Genomic DNA, 17214 nt, shown 5'->3' on the forward strand with positions numbered 1-17214 from the left:
CCTCGTCCAGCTCCATGAAGTGCTTGTGGATATCCCCTCGCTGTCCCACAAAGTCGTTAATCCATTTTTCAACCAGGACACCCATCGCCAGCAAAGCAGATTCGTCACAGAAGCGCGTGAACAGTGTGTCCTTCTGGCTATCAGCAATAGTTGGGTCGTTCTGGATACGTTCAGCGAAATAATAATGCAGAGATTTTAGTAACTCAGACGATGGAAGATCAACGCCAGTGTGTCCCTTGATTTCCTCTCGTGTCAAATACTTCAAATCATCAGGATTCACGTTGAAAACACCATACAGAAGCTCGTCTGGAGCGATGGCTCGCCCTTTAGAAATGTAGCCCACAGGAGTTTTGTATTTCTCTTTATCAACACCGTCTTTCAGACGAGGCAATCCTTCAAAGTCTACCAGTGCCTCTGGATCATTCAGTTTATATTTGAGTGACCTTCCCATGGTATAATATCCTGCACTGGACTCATATATATTGAGCGATCGGGCTTGTTTGGAGTTCAGGTTGACATTCATGTGAAGAAAATATTAATACGTAATTTTTGGGCCATCATATGAATAATCAGGCTGACCAACTAGCGACCGCAAATGAAGCAATTAGAGCACTTGCAGAGAGAATAGTACACAAAGAGCGGGAGCTCGACCAGCTGAAGACTGCTTACAAAGAAAAAATAGGCGACCTGGATCGATATCTGGAGAAGCTAAAAAATCTTGAAATCATTCAGGGTGGACAGAACGCTGCTGAGAGCGTGGTCAAAATCAAGGAATTTCGTTGTCCAGATTGCAAGTCGTTGCTGTATGATGAAAAAAAACAAACAGATTATATTCTCCTGCCAAACAAGGTCAAACTACAGTCCACAGAACATAGTCAATGCGATATGCCTGTGATGCCAAATTTGAGCTCAAAAAAGACGACAATGGCTACACGAAAAAGCAAAAAAATGACATGCTCATACTGCATGAAACAAGGACATAAGAGAGCGCAATGTCCTGACATTTTGTATGGAAAATCCGGCTAATAATGTACATAAATAGTAATGGAAAATCCGTTTTTTAGCACTTATCTGTCTCTATCTGCACCCTTCATTTTCCTCCAATCTTGTCACCTGCGCTAGCCATGGCCTCCCTTCTACTGGCATCTTGCAAAAGGTTGGTATCAACCAGGCTTGGATTTATGTGAATGTATCTGATGTTCGAGCCTCTGATGAACAAATTGCGCACTGCTATTAGATGAGGATATTTTGCTGTGTTCGCGGAGATGTTGTCCAGCTTCAGATTGAGGTATTGGTCAATGGATTTGAGAGTACCTTTTATTTCAACGTCGTTTTTTAGCTAAAAGTTAGTAACCAATATTGTCCCACCTACTTCAACAGTGATCTGATTGTTAGCTTCTCTAGCTTCTTCCGGGTATAACTTACCTCCTGGTCCACCAGGGTCTTGAAGAATGAGAAAAATAGCATTCTTTAGTCTCTTGCGTATATCGCACAATATTTTTGATGTTGGATTTCTACACATTTTTTCGGCTGAGGCCAATATTTAAAATGACAGAAGTAGTTCGTATGTACAGGTTATAACGTATGATATACAAAGACTTATTTCAAAGCAACATTGTTGGCCTTCGCTTTGTGGAGAAAGTTCTTCAGCAGCATCAGGTTTGTTCTAGAAGGTTTCTTTAAGTGACACACAGTCATCAAGACACCGGTGAGAAGGGCCAGAGCACCTCCCTGGTGTGCTGCTGCCAGCTCTGTTGGAACTAACCATAATAACGTACAAATTCCAAGTGTCAACTGGAGCGAGACCAATCCCATTGAGATGTTGAGCCATTTGTAGGCATGCCTTGGGATAATTGACCTGATTTTATGAGAGTACATGTGAAGAGCAAACACGGAACAGAAAGTAGTGATGGCGAGTATACGGTGATTTAATTGCACCGTAGCTGGGTTTTCAAACATGTTTCTCCAGAACAAATCCGATTGGTCAGCAAGTCTCGAAAAGACTGGAGACATGAGTTCATTCATCGATGGGATGTAGTCGTCTCCCATGTGAGGGAACGTGTTGTAAATTAGGCCTGCATCCAACCCTGCAACCATGGCTCCTGACATGGCTGTTAAAAAGACCAAACCGAGCAGTCCTTTACTTAACCGGCGAAACAGCTTGAGCGATGGTGACTGGATCTTTTGGAAAATCTCGAGGTAAGTTTGCGGGTCCTTCATGATAGCATGGTCTCTCAGAATTCCAAAACCTGTGGAGATCATAGTGCAATACACCAAAAATGCAGCAGCCAAATGGGCAGTCAGTCTATATTGCGAGACAGTTGGCTTCGATCTGCGCTCCTCAAGAAGTTTCTCGTCGATTCCTGAGTACACCATCCACCATCCAATAGCACCTTGAAGGCCAATTAGAGCACAAATGCCTAGAAGTTTGAATGCGACTGGTGGTGAAACTTGTCTGCGGGCTATGAAATAAAGAGTTGGAAGAACAAACACCATTCCAATGATTCTTCCTAACAAGCGGTGAGACCACTCCATCAAGAAAATAAACTTAAATTCCTCTAGCGTGATGTGCGAGTTCAGCAATTTGAACTCAGGAGAGTCTTGGTATTTGCGGAACTCTTCTTCCCAGTCCTCCTGCGACATTGGAGGAATGGCACCTGTCACGGGTTTCCATTCAGTAATCGATAAACCGGACTCAGTCAACCTTGTAAGTCCTCCAAGAATAACGATTGCAAACACCAGAACCGAAGTTCCTATGCACAAGTAACCCAGTTTGATATTCGAATTAGCGGGCCACTTGGATTTTTTGACCACTTTTGCTTCTTCCCAAATGGTCTTCGTGGTGCTGAAGGGTCTCTTTTGGGTGAACAGAGACTGTCCATTGGTGTGTTTCATACCGTAAATCTTTGATGTGATCGACGGAGGAGACGTCTTGAAAAAGCTTGACCCCAACACACTGTTCTTCGGCGTGGGCTGACTTTTGCCTAGAAGGCGCGACAGTTGCTTGCCTGTGCTGCCCTTAAGCCCCACGCTAAGTAATGAAGTGTTCTTCACAAAGAAAAATTGACTTCGACACAAGGACATCAAGAAATGAGAATTACTGATTATAATTTGAAAGGATTTTAGAGGTTTCATAAAATCAGCCCAACTTTTCAGTCCCCGTCTCTACACAGCCTTAATTCATTTTTTTTCTTCAAGTCGCACAGCCGGCAAAATTTTGTCTTTTTATCGCTCTTGCGTTTTTATTAGGCGGTACGATAACTTCTTTTCTCGGCAGTGTAAATCTCCCGAATTTGGATGCGCTACAAAAAAATTGTGACAAGGAAACCCCTTTAGTTGCTTACATTTTGAATTGTGAAATAGAAATAGCAGTTGAGCTCCGCATTTGAAGGAAGCTATTGCAAATTTGACGGTCATCACTTATAGGCAAAAACTAGACACGTTTGCTGGGCCTAATACATGTTTCTAAAATAGCCATGTCTCAAACACCGCCCTATACCCCGGTATGTGAGGTATCGTCAGCTACCTTTGAAGACACAAAATCATCATCCAGCACTTCTATGTCCTGTCTTGGAACAGACTCAATCACAGTTGATACCACGAATGTCAGCACGACGGGAACAACGGAGCCGTATTACAATTCGCCAACCTCACCTTCATCTCAGAAATTTGATAGCTCACAAGTTCTTACGAATATTCTTGATACCAGGCCGCAGATTCCCAAACATTATATCGGTGTACCAAAAACGCCATCGAGCACGAAATCCCTCACCCCATATAAATTAAAATCCAAATCGCTGGAAGACTTTGTACTCTCTTCGACAGTCTTCGAAATCAAGCTCGATAGTCTTCTTGGCAAAGGATCCAACTCGTATGTGCATTTGGCTACCCTTTCAACGAGAGAAACTAAAAACATGGCTATGCAATTTGCTATCAAGATCCCCACCGCCAAAAATAAAGTCAAACTCATTGAGAAGGAGACAGAGTTTTTGCTTCTTTTAAGAGATTATAGAGATAACACATGGTACCGGAAATATGGTGATAAGCCATTTCCATTTGTCGATGCATATGGATTGTACTATCTGGACAAAACACAGTTCCCCATGCTCAAGAAAACAGACTTACTCCCTTGTCTTCTATTGAAAAACTCCGATACAGATCTATTCAGATTTATAAACGAAAGGCGCGAGTTAACCAATGCATACGAACCAGCAATTGGCCTAAAAAACTGGTTTTGTTTATTCAACTTTTTACTGGACGTGCTCCAAGTCCTGAGAGACCTCGAAGCCGTTCACTGTGACATTAAAACTGACAATATCTTGGTGGAGAACTTATCCATTTCTGAACCAGCTTTTAAACTCATTGACTTTACGTCTTCCGCTAAAATTGTGGACATACATGAACAGCCGGAAATGACTCTGCAATTCACTGCCCCAGAATTGCTCAAGGATCAAAACAAGATTCCAGACTTCAGCACGGACCTCTATAGTTCGGGCTTGGTTTTATTACATGCAGCTACAGGTAGCGCTCCATACCATGGTTATGATTACGATCCCTACTATCTTATCACTTTAGTCAAGGAAGGAAAGGTACTTGAACTGTTAACTAGAGAGGAACTGAACAGAATGACGGGAAATTCTCAAGTGCAGGAGATTCTGAATCTTATATTGGTGAAAAGGTGCACATTGGAGGAGCTTCTTCCATTACATAGTTGAATACGTTATCAACGAATCTAATCTCGGAGTCGCGTCGATCGGCGAGTAGTGGATATGAAAATTTTGAATTGAGGAAAAAAAAAATAATTTATATACCTTGTCACAAGTGTTGTTGTATCTCGCATCATTTATCAAGATTTCAAAGCTCTTTAATTAACGGAGTGATTGCACTTTTACACGCGCTTTTGTGTTTTTGTGTTTCTCGGAATCAAGATTTTATAGAGGCTGTTCGATGGGACTATAGAACTATAACCAAGGATAATTTCAAATATGACATCAACAATTTCAGGAGATGATGCATTAAGCGATTGCAATGATTCTACCGCCTCTTCAGCGAAACAGTCCCAAGGTATTGACTCTAGTTTACAGTTTCCCATGGCAATGCAGTCCTCCAGGGGAAAATCTTTTGAGCATGGGGAGGGATCAGATCATATCCAAGCGTACGCTATGCTGGATTTTGAGAATTTCACCTTCTACGTACAAACCATGCAGATTTTACTTGGAAGACTAGTCGAAGGTGACACTAGTACCGACTCGCTCGACATTCATCTGGGCCAGCAGAAAGCTATTTCCAGAAGACATGCAAAGATATTTTACAATTTCGGCAACCAGAGATTTGAGCTTTCCGTTGTTGGTAGAAATGGCGCTTTTGTCGACGACATATTTGTTGAAAACGGGGTAACCTTACCACTCAAAGATAAGACTAGAATACAAATAGGAGAGACGAGGTTCATGTTTATCCTTCCAACGGATGAGACTGTTACTGATTCCAAAAATGGAAAACAAATCAAACCTATAAATCCTTCAGATGCAGTCAGCTTGAAAACTTCATTCTCTAATAACCATGCTACTAGCAGTGGAAGCTCGCGAGAAGGCTCGTCGACTCCGCAACATCCGAAAGTGAACGATAACAAGTCCTCGACAGTCCTCAAATTGGGTGATGATTTTGTCAATGAATTGAGAGCGAACGCGGAGGCTTCTGTGGTCAAACGTGAGGAAGCGGCCGCTGCTGCTGCTGCGCGAAATGGAAGCCAGGTTTCCTCGATGGATAGTATGAATGCTTTATCTGCGGCCGGACGCGCACAACAGTCTCTTCAGTCGGCAAAGGATAAGTTGAAAAAACCATTTAAAGCAGTCAAGAAAGTCTACAAGCCCGAGGAGATTCCTGAAGAGTACCGGACAAAGCCCAACTTTTCCTACTCAACGCTTATTGCCGAATGTTTGCGACAGAAAGGAACAGAACGGGGCATGTCTCTTTCGGAAATCTACAAAGGAATTCAAGAATTGTACCCTTACTATTATTACTGTCCAGATGGTTGGCAAAGTTCGGTTAGACACAATCTGTCTTTGAACAAGTCTTTTCGCAAGGTGTGCAAGGAAGGAAAAGGTTGGCTATGGGGTCTCGATGAAGAGTATTTCGCTGAAAAAGAACGTCTGAAACGAAAACAAATAGAGCTCGCCAACATCAAGGCCACACAGCACTTACAAACCCTGTCACAGCAGTTCCAACAACAACCAGCTCGCCCCGAGTCGTACTCATCATCGACTTCCCCTGCTCCTGAATCGAACAATTCTGAGTCTTCGAACTCCAAATTGTCTGGAGATACAAAGAAAGCGCTTTCGTATTTACAGCAGGAACTTATCAGACTCACCAAGGACCGCAAAATGTACGATAAAGAAACAACCACTCAAATTCTTACCCAGGCCCTTGCGATGACCATTGCACAGGTGAACCAAGCCGCAAAAAATGCTGGAATCCAGGGTTTCCCGTTGGTCACACTAATCGACAAGAACCCTGCACATATCACTAAGATTCTCTCCGCCGCTTTGAACGCTGCTACCATTCAGGTAACCAAGAAAAAAGGACTTCCGCCTCCCGATAACTCGCCAGCTCCGCCCGTCTCCAAGCCTGTTGAACCTGTTCCTGCGCGGTCCAACATCCAACAATTTGCAAGGCCTTCTCCTCCCGTCCCCAAACCGTTAGCCACCTCGGGATCGATCAAGTCCATTTCTTCAGCTCAGGCGGGAATAGCAAGCACTTCAGCAGGCCCCTCCTCCTCTTCTCCAATCCCTTCGATTAGAAAACCTCAATATTATGGGAAGCCACTATCCGTTGCACCTTCCAGCTCGAGATCAATTAATAAACCGGTCCAACAAAAGCAATCGCAATTTGACAACGAAAGCATACAACTACAGTTTCAGAAGTTTTCGCAGCCAACTCCTCCTGTTGCACCGGTTGCAAAACCTAAGTCTGACATGGAAGATTTGGATATGAAACTAATGCTTGATAGTATGGATCACGATAAAGACACTTCGAAGGAATTGGATTTGGACAAGTTTCTTGCTCAGCACTCGGGGGAGGTAGAGCTGAACTCAAGGAAAAGACCGCTAGACTCATCGGACTCGACCAAGAACCAAGAACCGGACCCCAAATCCTCTAAAATTGAATAGTACATTCATATACTTGTATATGCGAATATGCGTTGTATTCGTAATTCAACATACAATGAATTAGGCCTCAACATTGTTGAAGGATTTCTCCTTCTCTTTAATTTCCCAGAAGAGAGGGCCAACGTCGTGATTGCCATGGAACACCCATCCATTTTCGGTGACGTGGTATAGATTAATAGATCCACCCGAGTATGCATCTCTGTGAGCGGCAGCAAGAATGGCTCTTTTCCCCAAGTAAAGAGCGTCTTCGACGGACAAATCCCACTTGTAATTGGTGTCAAGCACACCATAGGCAAATGTTTGACCGGAACCCACACAGAACAAATCGCCCTTCAACCTCGTTCCATCGGAATCAACATAGTAGATAGTAGGTCCCTCTTTTGGGGTGTATCCGCAAATCATGGTACCCATTCCGAGACCCATGCCTTTGTAGCTGTAAACAAGATTGCACAATATTTTTGACGCAGCACAAACAGAAATTCGTTCTTTGTTTCTGAGCTCATGCAGTCTACATTGAGTTCCCAGCCACGTCTCCCAATACTGACAGTCGCAAGCTGTACCGGCCATAGTTCCCAATAACATTGGGTTGATTTCAATGACTTTCTTCACGGTTTGAGATGCGATCCAGTTACCGGCAGTGGCCCTAGAATCGACTGCCACGATGATTCCTCCTTGGAACCGGAACGCCAGCGTGGTGGTTCCGTGGGCCATCTTGATCTTACAATCTGGATTCGAGTCATGGTCGGTGTGTGCTCTCAGGAAGGCTGTTGGCTGTGATATAGGAGGCACTGATATACTTGGAGCGAGGGAATTCAGCGATGGTTGTATTCTTTGGTAGTCTGAAGCAGCCTCTTCCAATTCTGCCTCGAATTGAGTTTTGTGGGTGAATCTTCTCCCAATTTCTGTGATGGACATGTTTGTTAGATTTATTTGCCACTGTAACTAATATACTAAAAGCCAGTCTGTCTCGCAGGTTCACGGGTGTCCAACTGAACTCTCTTCATACACCCGTACACCGGTAAGGGTTTTTTGGAAAACTAACAAGTCACATGATTTTCCATTGCCCGTGTACTCTGCCAATTCTGAGATGGTGTGCGGATGGATGAAAAATTTTTGTATCAACTCTTGAACTAACTATCAGAATCGACATGTCGAGCCAAAACCCTATGAGAGAACTCAAGATTGAGAAGCTGGTTCTCAACATCTGTGTTGGTGAGTCTGGTGACAGATTGACCAGAGCTTCTAAAGTGTTGGAGCAGCTGTCTGGTCAGACCCCAGTGCAGAGCAAAGCCAGATACACCGTTAGAACTTTTGGTATCAGAAGAAACGAAAAGATCGCTGTCCACGTCACCGTCAGAGGACCAAAGGCAGAGGAGATTTTGGAGAGAGGACTGAAGGTGAAGGAGTACCAACTGAGAGAAAAGAATTTCTCCGAGACTGGTAACTTCGGTTTCGGTATTCAAGAACACATCGACTTGGGTATTAAGTACGACCCAGGTATTGGAATTTACGGTATGGACTTCTACGTCGTGATGGGCAGAGCTGGTTTCAGAGTTGCCAGAAGAAAGAGAGCTAAGGGTAAGGTTGGTGTTTCTCACAAGTGCTCCAAGGAGGACACCATTGCTTGGTTTAAAGCCAAGTACGATGCTGATGTTCTTCCTTAGATACATACTCGATAATTGTCATAAGATATTAATGCGAGCGTAGCAGTAATGCCTTCCCAGTCGTTATTCATCGAACTTTATTTGGTTCTCCAATTCCTGAAGAGCAGCCTCGACACCAATGTCGATCAGCTCTTCCATTTTCTCAGTCCATCTTGTTCCCAGGTATTCGTTCATAGGCTCAAAGTCTGTGCATTGCCGTTTCCGTTCCTCGTTAATTTCGTCCTTGTGTCGTCTCTTTCGTTCAATAGCGCGCTCTAGTACTTCTTGGTGCTGCTTCAAATTGTCCAAATGCGTCATCCACTTGTTTTTGTTGATCTCCTGTGCACTCTCCTGACTGTTGAGTAGGAGGGTCCTGTACCGTAGCTGAGTATATGAGAGCGCCGTCTTCATCTTGTCGATGTCTGGTTCGTTGTACTCGTTCAGCAGGTTGCTGTAGCTTGAAAGACTGATCCCTCCAATGCCTTCGTTGGTAATTGGTAAACTCCGGGACTCGCTGTCCAGATCCGAAGAATCGTTGCGCAACATCGGATGCAACTGATGCAAGTTGAAATTCATTAATTCTTCCTGAATCAGGTCGTCCACCACCGCTAAAACATCGTTGGAAGGCTCCTGATCAATATATGGTAGATAATCAAATATTATCTCCTCATGAGGAGAAGCAGATGATTCTGTCTCAGACGACATATTGCGTTTGAGATCTATGCAACTAATGTTTTTTTTTAAAAAAAATTACTTCTGGGGAGGTCTGCATCGAATTATTTACTCCTTACACCTATAAGATTTTATGTCGCTATAAGGGACTTCGAATAGCAGGCTGCCTGCCAAGCATGCAAGTACCATCAAAATCCCAAAAACCGCGTAAATAGTACCAACCACTCTGAACACACCTATGCGAAAGACGTTGTAAAATTCGATAATTCCCAGGCTCAGTGCACACACCGGAAACGGAACAATCCAGTAGGTACGGTTGAAAGCCGGTAGTCCATATACAATCCACATTGCCAGACCAAGAAATGTAAAGAAGAAACCAACAGCAATAAGAAACAGTGCCACCATTCCTGTCACGTACTGAACTCCAAGTCCCAGGAGCTGCGTATCAACAGAAAAAAGGTGAGCGTGGATCTCAAGATAGCGTTTGAGATTGCTACCATTGAGTAATATTCCCCAAACTCCATGTCCAATTAAACCAATTGGAGCAAAAGGGGTAAACATAAGTTGCTTTGGAGGGAGCTTGTATACAAGCATTTTCCAGATAAAGATTGCAATCAGACTGAACCCAAGCATCATGGAGTTGGCCCAGAGGAAATATGTCAAAATGATAAGCATCAGCTGAATTCGGCTAGAGTACCCTACAAAAGCCTCACAAATAAATGCTCCACTCGATCCGCACACGGTAAGTGGCAATACTGGCAGTATAATCTGTGGATTCAGTTGATGCTTCTCGATCTTACTTTTCCAAAGCAATACGAAGACTAGCAGCCAGCCGCACAACAAAGCCATGGCAAAATTGATAAACCACATGACTACAAGCCCAACCTTAAAACTTTTGTCATAATGGTCTGTAATCATGTGAATCATGTTAATAATTGTGCTAAATCCCATGGAGTAAGGCCCCAAAAATAAATTCAGCTGGATATCGGTAGCTAATTGATGTGCGAATCCACGAAACCAGTACATTTTCAACGATAAAAACACACTGACCATAATAAACAAACAGAGTGAAACGGCCCACATGATGAGCCCAAAGAAGCGAAAAACGCCTATTTCATAAGGAAAGCGAAATAGAACCCCCGAGCATATTCCCGTTGACATAAAAGCCACATTCCATATCGGATGGTAATTTTTGATCACTACATCCTTGAGTACAGAGCTGTTCTCTTTCACATCTTGATCTTCTAGATCAGCCTCCTTCATGCCAAAACAGATGAAATACGGATGTCGGCTATATTATTTAGTCATGTCAAATGTTGAGTTACCTAAAATGCGGGTTACATACATCCGTACACGGAGTTTTATCAAATTAGCGTTCTATCAAAATGTCGTCAATGATGTCGATCATCCGGTCTCTCTGAGCGTCCCCAGGCCCACTTCGTTTTAGTAATTCGTCCCGAAAGTCCCGAAACGCTGGCTGAAACTCTCGTAGCACAAAGCTCTGCGGCGTGCGACTGTACAAGACCTGGAAAAGCTGAAGAACCAACAGGGGATCGACTAGTTCCGGCTGTGACAGCCGTTCGAACAACGAGTTTAGTATTTCCTCGGAGGAGCACAAATAGTTATAGATGCTGAATGATTGAGTGTATTTTCTGTTCGAATGAACCCATTTGTCACGGTGTTTCTCGAGCACTTGGATAAATTCCACGAAAAATTGATCGAGGTCATTATCGAGTCTCATGCTTGCCACAATCTTGTTGAGAAGCAATGGCTTCCTTTTCAGCGCCTCATCAAGAATGTCGTTCTCTGTCTCCGCGAGGCACCTTATGTTTCGAATTGCCGTAAGTCGGTAATGGGGGTCGTCAAGAACATTAATCAGTATTTCAGTTGCCCCATATCGTCTGCATACCTGTGATAGTTTGGGATTGCCGGCCGCGGCTGTAAAGATATCAATCACTTGGTTCCTGATGTTTTCGTTCCGTTTTGAGTTGGCAAAGAGTTTCAGCAAGTGGTTGAAAAGCTCGATACTGCTAGTAGACAGTAAATCCACCTGCCTGTTGGAGTCCAAAGTGCATAGCTTTTGAAGAATGGGTATTGTGCATTTCACAAACCTTTCGTATGCTTTGGAGCACTCTTCCGAAGAGAGATCCTCAAGAAGCTGGTCAAAGATCTGCTGGATCTGTGAATTATCTAAATCTTTCAAAGCGCTATCCAGAAACATATCGCACTTGTTCACTATTCTAACCATCTCGAGTTTGGACTCGAGTGGCAGTTTTGCAAATCTCCTGAATAGACATGCAAAGAAATCACCCGTAAAGAATCTGCCTCGAAGGTTGTAGGAACAGTAATGAGCTACTTTAGCAAGAAGTTTGACGGTCCTAGCGGCCACCGCTAGTTGTGTTTCGCTCATGTGGCCCCGTATATTGCTCAAACTGGTGGCAAGCAGTCTCGGAACAGAATGTGTAATCAGGATCGAGGACATCCCTTGTTTCTCAATTTTCTCATTCCTGAAAAGTTCAAGCAGCAGCTCAACGCATGAATTTTGCCTCATAGAGTCTCCATTTTTCAATGTCAAAACAAGTACTTCACAGATATCAGTTGAAATAAGAGACAGAGTTGGCAAGTTGGACTTCACAAGCATGGACAAATATGTGAAAACGCTTTCCTCTTCGTAATATGCTTTGATGAGTCTCGAGGTGCACCCACAGTGATAAAATGTCACCATACTTTGAGTGTCGTGTCGGAAGAGCTCGACCGCAATCTTCATAAGCTCAATTTTGCAATCGTCTGAAACCTCCGTCAACAGTCTCGAGGTAAGCTTGTAGACAAATTTTTGATCTATAAGGCATTTGATCACAAAATTCACGCCTGCGTGTAGCTTTTCGTCCTCCTGGCCAAACTCATCATCTTCAGTCACAAACTTGTAAATCAGCTGCAGCTCTTCCAATGCCGCTTGCTCTGTGCGGTCGATCAAGTCTTGAATGTATGCTCTTTTTTGCTCCCTAATGTCGGTTTGCTTGTGGCCTCCAATGTCAAGATCTTTAAAATCTTCAATCTCGAAAACATCCATGAAATCGTCCTCGCTTTCCCCTGACATGGACTCTTTATAAATTTCAAGCCTTTGCTTCTTATTCATGGTATTGATAGTCATCAATAAATTTATGGATAGCTCTTCAAAATCGTTATCGTAATTGTCCTGGAATGTCTCATTGTATTGTTTCAAAAAGCCGGTCCTAATCTCGCGGTTGAGACTGGACCTATGTGACTCATCGTGTTTGATTTCTCCCTGAGTCCAGGGATGTCGAAGAAGCTGCTCTGCACTGAGTCTAGCTTTCCTGTCCTGTTGGAAACACCCAACTGTCAAAAACTGGAAACATTCGCGAGATATCCCGGATGGTATATCGGGGGGCTCCCCCGATCCAATCGCGTGACAAGCTGGGAATGGATCATGCTGGTAGAAAGGTGGCTGAGTGGTTAGCAGCTCCACTACCGTAGCTCCCAAACTCCAAATGTCGGAAGCGGTGGAAACTCCTTGCAGTCTAATGACCTCCGGTGCCATCCAATAAGGTGAACCGTTTGCTTCCTTTCTCTTGTCCTTCAACGTTTCCACGTCATCCTTAGCGTCAAATTTGATACTTACACCAAAATCTGCAAGCTTTATGACGCCGTTTTTGAGCAGAATGTTCGCTGCTTTAATGTCACTGTGGATGAAGCGTTTCTGGTGTAGATACACCAATCCCTCCAGCGTCTGTTTGATATAACCTATAACTTCAAGTTCGGGTAATGGTCCCTTTGCTCTGTAACGATCTCTCAAAGAGCCACTTTCGCAGTATTCAAGTATCAAATTCATAGACATCTCGTTGACGTGATAATGGAACAATTTAACGACGTTGACGTGGTCAAACTGCTTCATAATGAGGATCTCATTCATCAAGTGCTGATTATCATTCACTGCCAAGCCGCTTTTAGAGTAAGAGTCTGAGTGCGTGTGGTCAAGCTCAATGACCTTCATCGCATATATTTCTCCTGTGTCAGCATGTTTAGCCTGGTAGACCCCGCCGTACGCGCCTCTTCCGACATGTTTAAGCTTTGTGTACTTTGCAAACTCCTCGGGAGAGAGATCAGTCATAGCATAGGAATTGTGCTTTAGATAGCTTGGGCGATTAGACTGATTCGCCCGCTGAATTACATCAGGAGACGAGTAAGCGTTGCGATGACAGTGCGAATTTGTTGAACAGATACCCATTTTTTGCTCTTTAGTACCAGTCTGTTGCCCAAGTGTAGAAGAACGCCGGTTGTTGTGGTGCACATTGTTAGGATTCAAAACTTTTAAGGCGTTATCAATTTCGTACTGCTGCACCAGAAACTTTCTCGTTGTTGTGATGAGCTCCGCGGTTTCAAACTCGTCGGTATAGTTATCATTGTCATCATTTGTTTCACGGAACAATTCCAGTACAGGCTTTCCTTTTTTGTAAGGCATCCCGCAGGTGGTTTCCAGGCTCGCTACTGTTGATCTTGACAACAACTGTTAAAGAAATTGGATAAGCATATCAACCGAAGAAAAACCGTGGTGACGATCTTAACGCTGAATTCGTTTCCAATTACCTCTGTTTATTTGTTTATGTATCACATTTTTTTTATTTTAAATTCATGCACGTTAACCGCCATTATTCTTTATTCCATGACAACAGGCTCAAATCACCTGATCTCCGCGGGTGAACAACGTTCACAACTAAGAAAATGAGGGAAAGAACAAAACATATACCTCCTGCCACAATCCAGCTGATTCCCAAAAAGGAGTTCTTGCCTCCAATCACGCTTCTTGTCGACAGGTACAAATACTTACTACCATTGTAAGGGGTGACCGGGAAATGGTAGCCCACGTCAACCTGGTATGTACCCGCTAGAAGCACATCGTCATCGTTCCTTGAGATCATTTTGGAAAAGAGTGGAAGAGCCGAGGGTTGCATCCAATTTTGAAATTCGTACCACTCGCTTATGTCTGGCATGTTGGTATCATTGTAACCTTCTGGATACGCTTTATACCAGTTTGGCGGAGGAACAACTTCTGAGGCCTTATATTTCGTCTTCTTGAAGCGGTCTTTGTTGGTGGACCAGGCAATGCCCTCTCTGTAGAGCATGTAGTCGTTCGTCGTATCGTTAACAGCGGAGAAGGTGGAAAACGTGTCATTAAACAAGGAATTAGCAATCAGTCCACAAGGATAGTACTTTTTACCTTCCTCGTTAACCGACAGAGGTTCGCAATTCTGTCCCACGGTGTCTTTAATGGTGGAAACGGAGGCAGCTTTTCCGTTAAGCTGGTCTTCACTGAAGCTTTTCACATATCTTCTGTGGTTCGCATGGAAATTGTCTAAACGGTAGAAAAAGTACACGTGAGGACCAATATCGTTTGGAATCTGAAACTGTATTTGGCATATGTCACGTTCCTCGTCGAATCCATTCCAGTAAGAAGACTCGTTGGTAGCCAGTTTCCACTGTGGCTTTACTGTGATATCCTTTTTAAACTGGAATTTGTAGTTTTTCTCAGGGATTTCACTAAAGTAATCCGAACTTGCCAATGTCTTGCAATCACTGTAATCAATCACAAACTCCTGCACCTGATATGACCCGTACAGCATTCCAGCGCCGAGGGGAACAAATATTATGGCAATCACAAAAAGCAGGGGAATCACAGTTTTCGGTGTGAGGATAGGATGGTATGCTTTGAGCTTTTGTTGTGTGAAAGCGTTTTCTTTCGGTCTTCTGCTCTTCTTCTTTTCATTTTGTTCCGATTGGGAGTCACTCAAATCGTCATCATCCTCCTCCATCGCGTCAACTGGCGGATTTGGCTGGGTAATCGGATCGTCTTCCGACTGGTCCTCTTTGCGCCTTCTGAGTCCTGAAAGCATGACCAAATATCAAGTTAGTTGTTGATTATAAATTTGAATTTAAAAAAATCGATGGTGCAAGGGAGTCATACTCGGTAGCCGTTGAAGATATATATGTACATCATTATTTACTCAGTCTTCTCGGCTTCTTCGGTCTCTTCAGCAGATTTCGTCTTCCGTTCAAACTTAAGGGCCTCCAGCTTTTCGAGCTGAGTCTCCTTCTTACCAATTTTCTGCTGCAAAGCCTCTGCTTCCGAAATAAATGCCTCGTTCAGTTTCACAAGCTCAGAATATTTGGATGAATATGGCAGCTCTGGAGCCCTGACGACACAATGCGACAGATATTTTGTGATTGTATAAATATGCTCCAGACCGTAGTACATTTTGATCAGGTTGGATTTCTCAAAGTCTGCAATATTAAATCCAGCAAAGCCTTGCAGTCTATCAAACGTCTTTTCAACAGCCTTATTGACTAAAGCATCTGTCTCTCCAAGTACTTCCACCTGGGCTCTTTGGAGGTTAATAAATCCGCAAAGTTCAGTCAATAAGGAACTTGGCTCGTTCACCTTCTTTCGGTGTTTGCGGTCTGGCCTTCTCACAAATCTTGTCTTCACATTGAACCATTGTAAAGAAGTAATCTTATTCTTTTCAATCTCCAGAGCGCGCAAAAGAATGACAGCCTCGGAAACAGTCTGATTATATCTAAGACTGGATTTGTAAGTTTTCAGCTGGAACACAAGGCTCAACGCATCTGACAACCTATTGAACTCAGCTGCTTTGTACAAAAATGACTTTATCACCATTTCATTGAGAAGTTCAGGAGCATGCAAATCGAGCTTCTTTATCACAGGGAACAAGTCGTCGAGCTCGCTACGAACCAACAATCCGTCAATGAAAAATGAAAATCTCAATCTTGATGGTGCCCCTGGAACAGGTTTTGGCGTCAGCGGTCTTCCTTCAAGATCTAAAGCATTTCTGGACAACATTTCTGGCTGATTATGTTTCCTGTACACTATATCTCTCACTCTTGGGGTGAGGGACTTGTAGTAAAGATAATCGTCCACATTATCCTTGATTTCGTAATATCTATCGCCTGGAATTCGGTTCGCCAGTTGTGCGGTTGTGACTAGTCTTATAAACGACCGCAAGGGAAGCCGGCGAGCCGTTAAAGGTCGGGTCAGATTTTGCATGCTGATAGATGTTGGTAAATTTTTCAGCTTTTTTTCAGGACATAGATTTCAGTGTCCAATGACGTAAGCTGCGCTTGTACTTTTCTCGAATAAAAAATGGCAAATATACTCACATCAAAATAATTTCGATTAAACATGTCTGATTGGGATTCTGTTACGGTCATTGGAAGAAAAGCTAGAATCGGTGGTTCTGGCCCAAAGGAGAGAGTTGTCAGGTCTGAGTCTCAGCTTAATGCGGCCAGAAGATCGGGTGCGGTTGTCGCGGTTGAAAAGAAATACGGAGGTGCCAATGCCAAGGGCGATCCAGAAGGACAAAGACTTACCAAGATTGACAGAACTGATGAAATTGTTGCTCCTAAGAAGTTAGATCTTAGTGTTGGTAAAGCAATTCAAAAAGCCAGACAAGACAAAAAGATGACGCAAAAGGACTTGGCCACTAAGGTGAACGAGAAACAAAACGTGATCAACGACTACGAGGCTGGCAGAGCCATTCCTAACCAGCAAGTGTTAGCCAAGTTGGAGAGAGCCTTGGGTGTGAAGCTGAGAGGAAAGGATATAGGGGCTCCTCTATTTGGAAAGAAGAAATAGTCTGTGGATGTTAGCATGTAGATTTAATTTAATGGATGAATGGGCCATGAAATATTTTTTTCGATAC

The 17214-nt window shown here is 43.5% G+C and overlaps 12 protein-coding genes across 12 annotated transcripts; 5 read left to right on the plus strand and 7 right to left on the minus strand.

Annotated features, from left to right (window-relative positions):
* The first annotated feature begins 570 nt into the window (after positions 1-570).
* On the plus strand, positions 571-1470 carry OGAPODRAFT_16075 (uncharacterized protein). Its single transcript, XM_018354157.1, has 2 exons — positions 571-1041; positions 1065-1470. The coding sequence occupies exons 1-2, from the start codon at positions 1029-1031 to the stop codon at positions 1235-1237; spliced, it is 186 nt and encodes a 61-aa protein (XP_018211244.1). The 5' UTR covers positions 571-1028; the 3' UTR covers positions 1238-1470.
* A 75-nt stretch (positions 1471-1545) lies between these two features.
* On the minus strand, positions 1546-3101 carry OGAPODRAFT_86869 (uncharacterized protein). The gene has a single exon (XM_018356851.1). The coding sequence runs from the start codon at positions 3082-3084 to the stop codon at positions 1600-1602; it is 1485 nt and encodes a 494-aa protein (XP_018211245.1). The 5' UTR covers positions 3085-3101; the 3' UTR covers positions 1546-1599.
* Positions 3102-3411: 310 nt separating this feature from the next.
* OGAPODRAFT_16077 (uncharacterized protein) lies at positions 3412-4788 on the plus strand. Its single transcript, XM_018354158.1, has one exon. It carries the CDS (start codon positions 3477-3479, stop codon positions 4713-4715), a length of 1239 nt encoding a protein of 412 aa, XP_018211246.1. The 5' UTR covers positions 3412-3476; the 3' UTR covers positions 4716-4788.
* A 623-nt stretch (positions 4789-5411) lies between these two features.
* On the plus strand, positions 5412-8066 carry OGAPODRAFT_16078 (uncharacterized protein). Its single transcript, XM_018354159.1, has one exon. It carries the CDS (start codon positions 5448-5450, stop codon positions 7164-7166), a length of 1719 nt encoding a protein of 572 aa, XP_018211248.1. The 5' UTR covers positions 5412-5447; the 3' UTR covers positions 7167-8066.
* On the minus strand, positions 5412-8081 carry OGAPODRAFT_99103 (uncharacterized protein; the record flags this gene model as incomplete). The annotated part of the gene is made up of 1 exon (XM_018358066.1): positions 5412-8081. One exon carries the CDS (start codon positions 8079-8081, stop codon positions 7227-7229), a length of 855 nt encoding a protein of 284 aa, XP_018211247.1. The 3' UTR covers positions 5412-7226.
* Positions 8082-8314: 233 nt separating this feature from the next.
* OGAPODRAFT_99108 (60S ribosomal protein L11-A) lies at positions 8315-9492 on the plus strand (the record flags this gene model as incomplete). Its single annotated transcript, XM_018358067.1, has 1 exon — positions 8315-9492. One exon carries the CDS (start codon positions 8315-8317, stop codon positions 8828-8830), a length of 516 nt encoding a protein of 171 aa, XP_018211249.1. The 3' UTR covers positions 8831-9492.
* Positions 8335-9514, minus strand: OGAPODRAFT_93336 (uncharacterized protein; the record flags this gene model as incomplete). The annotated part of the gene is made up of 1 exon (XM_018357318.1): positions 8335-9514. One exon carries the CDS (start codon positions 9512-9514, stop codon positions 8894-8896), a length of 621 nt encoding a protein of 206 aa, XP_018211250.1. The 3' UTR covers positions 8335-8893.
* A 54-nt stretch (positions 9515-9568) lies between these two features.
* On the minus strand, positions 9569-10729 carry OGAPODRAFT_16079 (uncharacterized protein). Its single transcript, XM_018354160.1, has one exon. It carries the CDS (start codon positions 10505-10507, stop codon positions 9590-9592), a length of 918 nt encoding a protein of 305 aa, XP_018211251.1. The 5' UTR covers positions 10508-10729; the 3' UTR covers positions 9569-9589.
* Positions 10730-12390: 1661 nt separating this feature from the next.
* On the minus strand, positions 12391-13961 carry OGAPODRAFT_23749 (uncharacterized protein; the record flags this gene model as incomplete). The annotated part of the gene is made up of 2 exons (XM_018355251.1): positions 12391-12483; positions 12546-13961. 2 exons carry the CDS (start codon positions 13959-13961, stop codon positions 12391-12393), a joined length of 1509 nt encoding a protein of 502 aa, XP_018211252.1.
* Positions 13962-14148: 187 nt separating this feature from the next.
* On the minus strand, positions 14149-15309 carry OGAPODRAFT_47335 (uncharacterized protein; the record flags this gene model as incomplete). Its single annotated transcript, XM_018355545.1, has 1 exon — positions 14149-15309. The coding sequence occupies one exon, from the start codon at positions 15307-15309 to the stop codon at positions 14149-14151; it is 1161 nt and encodes a 386-aa protein (XP_018211253.1).
* Positions 15310-15497: 188 nt separating this feature from the next.
* OGAPODRAFT_93338 (uncharacterized protein) lies at positions 15498-16561 on the minus strand (the record flags this gene model as incomplete). The annotated part of the gene is made up of 1 exon (XM_018357319.1): positions 15498-16561. A coding segment is annotated over one exon (1064 nt), but the record flags the coding sequence as incomplete, so codon positions are not given.
* A 133-nt stretch (positions 16562-16694) lies between these two features.
* OGAPODRAFT_99115 (uncharacterized protein) lies at positions 16695-17191 on the plus strand (the record flags this gene model as incomplete). The annotated part of the gene is made up of 1 exon (XM_018358068.1): positions 16695-17191. The coding sequence occupies one exon, from the start codon at positions 16695-16697 to the stop codon at positions 17145-17147; it is 453 nt and encodes a 150-aa protein (XP_018211255.1). The 3' UTR covers positions 17148-17191.
* Positions 17192-17214: the final 23 nt, after the last annotated feature.

The sequence above is a fragment of the Ogataea polymorpha genome (genome assembly GCF_001664045.1).
Source record: "Ogataea polymorpha strain NCYC 495 leu1.1 chromosome Unknown OGAPOscaffold_3, whole genome shotgun sequence".
Classification (NCBI taxonomy): domain Eukaryota; kingdom Fungi; phylum Ascomycota; class Pichiomycetes; order Pichiales; family Pichiaceae; genus Ogataea; species Ogataea polymorpha.

Excerpts from the sequence above, each read along its gene's own strand:
- OGAPODRAFT_86869 (XM_018356851.1), bottom strand. The coding sequence starts at position 3,084 with ATGTCCTTGTGTCGAAGTCAATTTTTCTTTGTGAAGAACACTTCATTA.
- OGAPODRAFT_16077 (XM_018354158.1), top strand. The coding sequence starts at position 3,477 with ATGTCTCAAACACCGCCCTATACCCCGGTATGTGAGGTATCGTCAGCT.
- OGAPODRAFT_16078 (XM_018354159.1), top strand. The coding sequence starts at position 5,448 with ATGTTTATCCTTCCAACGGATGAGACTGTTACTGATTCCAAAAATGGA.
- OGAPODRAFT_16079 (XM_018354160.1), bottom strand. The coding sequence starts at position 10,507 with ATGTACTGGTTTCGTGGATTCGCACATCAATTAGCTACCGATATCCAG.